At 42.3% G+C, this 6,042-nt stretch overlaps 1 protein-coding gene across 3 annotated transcripts; it reads left to right on the top strand.

The window, feature by feature from the left end:
• The first annotated feature begins 386 nt into the window (after window positions 1-386).
• LOC121984631 (RING finger protein ETP1-like) lies at window positions 387-2,422 on the top strand. Of its 3 annotated transcripts, none has more exons than XM_042537680.1 (7): window positions 387-627; window positions 726-805; window positions 920-969; window positions 1,107-1,242; window positions 1,330-1,430; window positions 2,191-2,249; window positions 2,331-2,422. In XM_042537680.1, exons 1-7 carry the CDS (start codon window positions 595-597, stop codon window positions 2,406-2,408), a joined length of 537 nt encoding a protein of 178 aa, XP_042393614.1. In that variant the 5' UTR covers window positions 387-594; the 3' UTR covers window positions 2,409-2,422. The 3 variants fall into 3 exon arrangements, with proteins under 3 accessions (XP_042393614.1, XP_042393615.1, XP_042393616.1); XM_042537681.1 differs by having other exon boundaries at window positions 726-839; XM_042537682.1 differs by having other exon boundaries at window positions 726-855.
• The last annotated feature ends 3,620 nt before the right edge of the window (window positions 2,423-6,042 follow it).

Genomic DNA, 6,042 nt, shown 5'->3' with positions numbered 1-6,042 from the left:
GTTTTTTTTTAAGTAGCCACATGTGCGTCTCTTCACCTTCGTCAAAAAAAATCCTTGCCGCCTTCTCCAAAAACACTCCTCATCCCTTTGCCCTTCTGTTCCGTCCCCCCCCCCCCCTCTTCAAGCCCTATCAAAAGAGGCGCCCCCTCTTCGAGCACCATCAGCGACAAAGGCACTGCCCCTCCCCCTTTGAGCACCATCAGCGGTAGATGTTCCGTCCCCTCCCTCTCTTCGAGCCCTATCAGCAGAGGCGCCCCCCTCTCTGAGCACCATCTCCCTCCCTCCCTCTCTTCAAGCACCATCAATAGCAGAGGCGCCATCCCCTCCCCCTTCGAGCACCATCAGCATTAGAGGTACATCCACCCCCTTCGAGCCCTATTAGCAGCTCCTCTTCAAGGCCCTTCAGCAAAGGTGCCCATCAGCGGCAAAGGCCCTCCCTTCGAGCCCTATCTCAGTAGAGGCACCCCAGCACCATCTACGAAGGGGGCGGAACGAGGCGTGGCAATTTTTCTAGCCTGATAATAGTCAGATGACATCTTGGCGTTGAGGTAACCCTTAGCCGTTTCGATTTTCCCTTCTTCGAATCAAGCCACCATGGCGGCGGAGGACAACTCGTCGACGGGAACAGTAAGTGATCCTTGTGTTTTCCTTCTTAATTCTTATCTTTGGATCCATTGTGCTAGTGCCCAGTTGATTCTTGTGATTGGTGTATTTCTGATCCTTAGCTCAAGGTGGATGAGGAAGAGTTATTTAGTGTCGAATCCTGCTGGGTTGAGGCACGAACGACCTGCGACCGCCTGTCATCGTTATGTTACGACCTATCTTAAATTCCTCTTCCGGTTCCCCCTGCTCTAGGTTTGCCTCTTCATCAACTTATGAATATCTGAATATCTAATTCAAGTTTCTTTTTTTTTTATAGCAAATCATCATACTACGATTCCATGTATCTGGAGATCAAGACGAATCAAGGTAGGAGATAAACCCTAACGATTTTAGAGGTTTTGTAAGGCCCTTCCTCGATTCAAATGGTTCATTATGTCTAAACTCCATCACCTGTTCATAATAACGTCTCCAAAACATCATTTAGTTAACTGGTTATGTAAAAGGAAATTTCAGGTGTCATCACCTTGCTGAAAACTGGTTGTGTTTGAGCTGTAAAGATGTTTTCTGCAGTCGTTTTATCAATAAGCACATGGTGAACCATCACCAAGAAATTGGGCACTGCCTTGCTTTGAGTTTCAGGTTAAATAAATTACCCTCTTAGTCCATGAGCTGATTAACTTTGAGTGAGCGCCTATTTAATGCTTTGTGATTAACAACATCGGGCAGCGATCTATCAGTTTGGTGCTTTAACTATGATGCATATATGGATGTTCAGATGATCAGGCAACTATGGCCTATTTATGAAGTTACCCATCTGCTAAAATTTGGTGAGCGACCTTCAACTATCACTCAAACTTTAAAAACAAAAATCAGAAACTTGCATCTTTGTTAGCAAGTTGATTTTCTTCCACTGTGTTTTATTATTCCCTAGTGTTTCCTTCAACTATTATGAAAGTTTTAATCCTTCTGAAACCACAAATTAAGTTACATGCAGTTGTTATCATATCTGAGCCTTTTAGTTTGATAGAAATCTATATGAGCTTTATTAGGTGGCAGTAAAATTCCACATTCTATATGTTAGCAGTTACTTTTTATTTATTTTCCTTGTGTTTTTGGTTTATGTATTTCATCGTTTTTTTCCACTTTTTCCTTGTGTTTTGGTTTATGTTCCATTTTTGTATATGCGCATCACCTTGTGTAAACTTCAGCTATTTCTATGTTTCGAAATCAACATATATATTTTTATCTTACAATCAATGTTAAGAACGTAAGATTACTTCAACTCATTGTCCGTAGTTTGATGAATTGAATATATGCTAAAGGTTGAATCCAAAAATATGTATGCATAAAAGTTTTTCATGAAATCATCTAAATGAGGTATAAGAAAGCCAACTGAACCATGTAGATAGTTATTAGTTCATTCTTACATTATTGTTTATTTGACTTTAAATTCATTGGTTAGTTCCACTGTTAAATCTTCAATTAGTTATTTTTGTTCTTTTACTATAATTTTCACTTCACCTTTTACATATTTTAAATTAAGCTATGTAAACCTAAGCCATGATCTGAATGCATATCAACTAACAGAGGAATTGACAAAGTTGGACGAAAAGCTTAAGCTCACTGAATCACTATTGGAAAGCAAGGTAATCAGTATATTTCCTTCATCTAGTTTTTATTGATATTTGTTTTGTGAATTAATGGTTGATGGGTGAGTAACTTTGCAGAATCTTGAAATTAAGAAGATAAATGATGAGAAGAAAGCAGCCTTGGCTACTCAATTTGCAGCAGAGGCAACACTTTGAAAAGTTTATGCAACTCAAAAAGATGATGACACGCCTCCAATTGAAGCCATTCTTGCACCTCTTGAGGCAGAGTTGAAGTTAGCACGACAAGAGGTATCCGGTTGAAATTTTATTCTCTAGCAAAATTATTATTCAGCTAATATTTTTTGGAGAAAACATCTCAATTTTGTGTTTCACATCTATTCCTGTCATTATCCAATTACCTTGAATCAAAGAACAACTTAATTTCTGTACGAGATATATGGATATGTTTTTTGTATTATACAACTTAGATATAAAGGAAACTTTTCAACTGCACAACATAATGTTCAAATTTGTCATATTGGGAGGTAGTTTTACTATCCTGAACACAGCTATTCTGAAGCTGTGTATATGCATTGTAGCTACCTTATGGTCATTCGGATACATATATATACAATGCCTGTTATGATTTGATATCATTTGAACAAACAGTTCCATGTTATTCAAACTTCAGACCTTAGTCTTTCCTGTTCAGGTTTAAAACTTGTTCCGTTGAAGATATTCCATCCTTTTTGGAAGGTTAAAATTTCTTCTATTTTTTGTGCAGATTGCAAAGCTACAGGATGACAACAAGGCTTTGGATCGGCTTACTAAATCAAAGGAAGCAGCGCTATCTTAAGCAATGCGTTTTTAGTGATGCAGAACCTTGGGTTTGCTCCTGAAGGCAAAGGCTAACTTCTATTTAGGAAGACTAGATCAAGCATTTGAATTGTTGAAGAAGCTTGAATAAGGGAATAGTATACTGGACAAGTACTGTTAAATTTCATTAATTTTTTTTAGAATTTAACAGGATAATGTTTTTCTCTTCAAATATGTTCTTACAAACTATGACTTTTATTAATAGTTAGTTTGTAATAGCAAAATTTAACAGGATTATGTAATAGCTAGTTTGTTATAGATTTCGTATCTTATTTTGGATCTTCAGACTTTGTTTTGGTATAATAAAAAATTATGACTTTATTAATTTTGTGTATATTTGATTTGCACTAAATTTGTTGTAAAATTTTAGTTTATTGTCTTTGTTAATGAAATTGATTTTTTTTTAATATAGATAAGATCATCAATAGCATATATTTGCACACTGAGAATTATTATCCACAGCGCGCACTGCACGTCGCGAAAAATATTATCCGTAGCACGCAATGCACGTCGCAGAAAATATTATCTGTAGTGCGCAATGCGCACCACAGAAAATATGCGCGCTGCGGATAATATTTTCTACAGCGTGCATTACGCATTGCGGATAATATTTCTCGTGGCGTGAAGTGTGCACTGCGGATAATCTAGGACATTCAACGGCTTTTAATTGTGCAGCGCGCAATGCACGCCGCGGAAAGCAAATTTGCACGCTGCGAAAAATCATTTTTGTTGTAATGTATCAGGGAGATATAGCAGATCTTGTAACTATAAAAAGGGAGCATAGCCCATAATGTACCTGATGGAGGAGTCGTGCCAGCCGGCTAAGGATTTGTCTCGATCCCTCGACTCCCGAAGACCTGTGGAGTCGGGGAAAAAATATAATAAAAAAACTAACCTGTCGACTCCTAAATACCTGTGAAGCGAGGGGAGAAGATAATATGTTCGTCAGGATCCTCTAGGACTGTGATAATGGCATAGAACCTCTCGACGTCGTCCATCTTCACGTTCCAGAATAGGTGGTGAAGATTCCCACAGACGACGCCAAATTGATCCTGTCTGGAATTTAAGTCAGACAGACCACCAGGTGAGGTGAATGAAATGTTGACCGAATCGCGATGTCCCGAATGGGGGGTATGCTGAGATGACTTCTATGTCGACCAAGTCATCAGAAGTTCTCTGGTCAATGTTACCTATAGCCAATGACCGGGTCGCCCCGGTCCTTGATACCCCGATGCTTGAGGCAGACTCAATGAGTATATAAGTAACAGACTAGGACGTATAATAATGAAATGAATGTAGAGTGAGTATGGAGAACGTACCCTGGCCCAGAGGGCAACTTCGGGTGGATCGGTGAGTTGGTCGGGACGCTACTCGAGTTATCGTGGCCCGGAAAAGCAGGTGACGCTAAGCCAGATGAAGAGCTAGGTCTGGTGGCACGGAGCCGAATGCGGCCTGAATCCAAAAAATGACATACAGACCAGACCTAGCAATGACACGTAGATCGAGATATGACATCGGTGGGCAGGACGAGATAGGATATCAGCACACAGGCTGAGATATGACAACGACACGCAGGTCGGGAGATAATAGCGACACACAGGCCGGGCTATGACAATGACACAAAGACCGGGATAACAATAGGTCGAGCGCCGGATAGTAACAACGACACGAAGGCCGAAACACAACAACAACAACACAAAGCTGGAACAGAGACGGGATCCGTGGACTGCCAACGCATGGGTTGTCGGCATGTAGCGGCAGTCGACAAGGGGGGCTGCGGCGTATGAGAAGAGGAGGCAGTGACTGCGTGCACCCTTAATGATGGTGGCCGAAGGTGACTGGGAAGGAGAGAGGAGGAGGAGACTGTCAGCGTTGTGTGATGTGAGTAGCATGAGGAGGAAAGAAAGAGACGGCGATGGCGTTCCTCGACGGCGTCAGTGGGGGGAATGGTGAACGAAGGCGGCATTGTTCACGAGGGGAGAGGAAGAAGGGGTCGGAGGCGGCTCCGGCAAGACGGGAAGTAGTGAGATGGATGAGGCGTCGTTGGCTGTGTTGGCAGCAACTTCAATGGATAAGGCTATGGGGAGAGAGGAAGAGGAGAGGTAGAGTAGAGGAGGGAGGTAGTGGCCCGTCAGCGTCGAGGGAGAAGGCGAAGACGGCAGCACCTCTGTCCTTGGTCGCGATACTAGGTAACTAGGAGGAGATTGCAGCGGTGTTCGCGATGGGGGGGAGAAGGGGCGACTGGCGACGTCTGCCGACAAGAGGAGAGGGAGTGAGGAAGGGGTGGCTCACCGGCAACGAGGGAGGAGGCGACGAAGGCAGCTGAAGTGTGCTTAGCTTCGTTGGCGGTGGAAGAAACCCGAACCCCCCCCCCCCCCCCTCGTGAACAGTGTCTCCTCTTCCTCTTGTGCCCTAAACAGTGATTTGACCAAAATGCCCCTCTTCCTCCTCCTAATTCCTCCTATACCCTTAATGTATATCCGTATCAATAATAAATTTATCACTCTCTAACCAATTAGACACCCGTGGGGGCGCTCTGTCATTGCATCATTGTAATAAAAAGTGTTTACGTTAACCCTAAGCATCCCTTATAATCTGTCCTTACGTTATGTGAAGAGAAGTAAATCACAAGATCAACTTATAGTTGATCACCAATCACTCTGTCATTACATCATGATAGCAAATGATGATTACATTCACCCCAAAACATACACCCATTGGGAATTCATCTCTATCCCATTGTAACAAATCTCTCACTTTCTAACCAATTGGACATCGCTTATGCTTACCCTAAGCGCCCCTCATAACCCGTCCTCATATTATGTGAAAAGAGGTAAATAATGAGATCGACTTATAGCTGATCACTAAATGACTCTATCATTGCATCCCCAAGTGCCCCTCACAATCTGTGTCATTGCATCATGGTAACAAAAAAATGAAATTCACCACCCCAACGACCTCACACGTCGGCACC

This window comes from Zingiber officinale, chromosome 5B, assembly GCF_018446385.1.
Source record: "Zingiber officinale cultivar Zhangliang chromosome 5B, Zo_v1.1, whole genome shotgun sequence".
NCBI lineage: Eukaryota > Viridiplantae > Streptophyta > Magnoliopsida > Zingiberales > Zingiberaceae > Zingiber > Zingiber officinale.
The sequence above is the reverse complement of the archived record's forward strand: the minus strand, read 5'-3'. Positions and strand labels throughout refer to the sequence as shown.

Excerpts from the sequence above, each read along its gene's own strand:
- LOC121984631 (XM_042537680.1), top strand. The coding sequence starts at position 595 with ATGGCGGCGGAGGACAACTCGTCGACGGGAACA. Across the intron at positions 628-725 it reads ACAACTCGTCGACGGGAACA|CTCAAGGTGGATGAGGAAGA; the intron begins GTAAGTGATCCT and ends TCTGATCCTTAG. Across the intron at positions 2,250-2,330 it reads AATCACTATTGGAAAGCAAG|AATCTTGAAATTAAGAAGAT; the intron begins GTAATCAGTATA and ends GTAACTTTGCAG.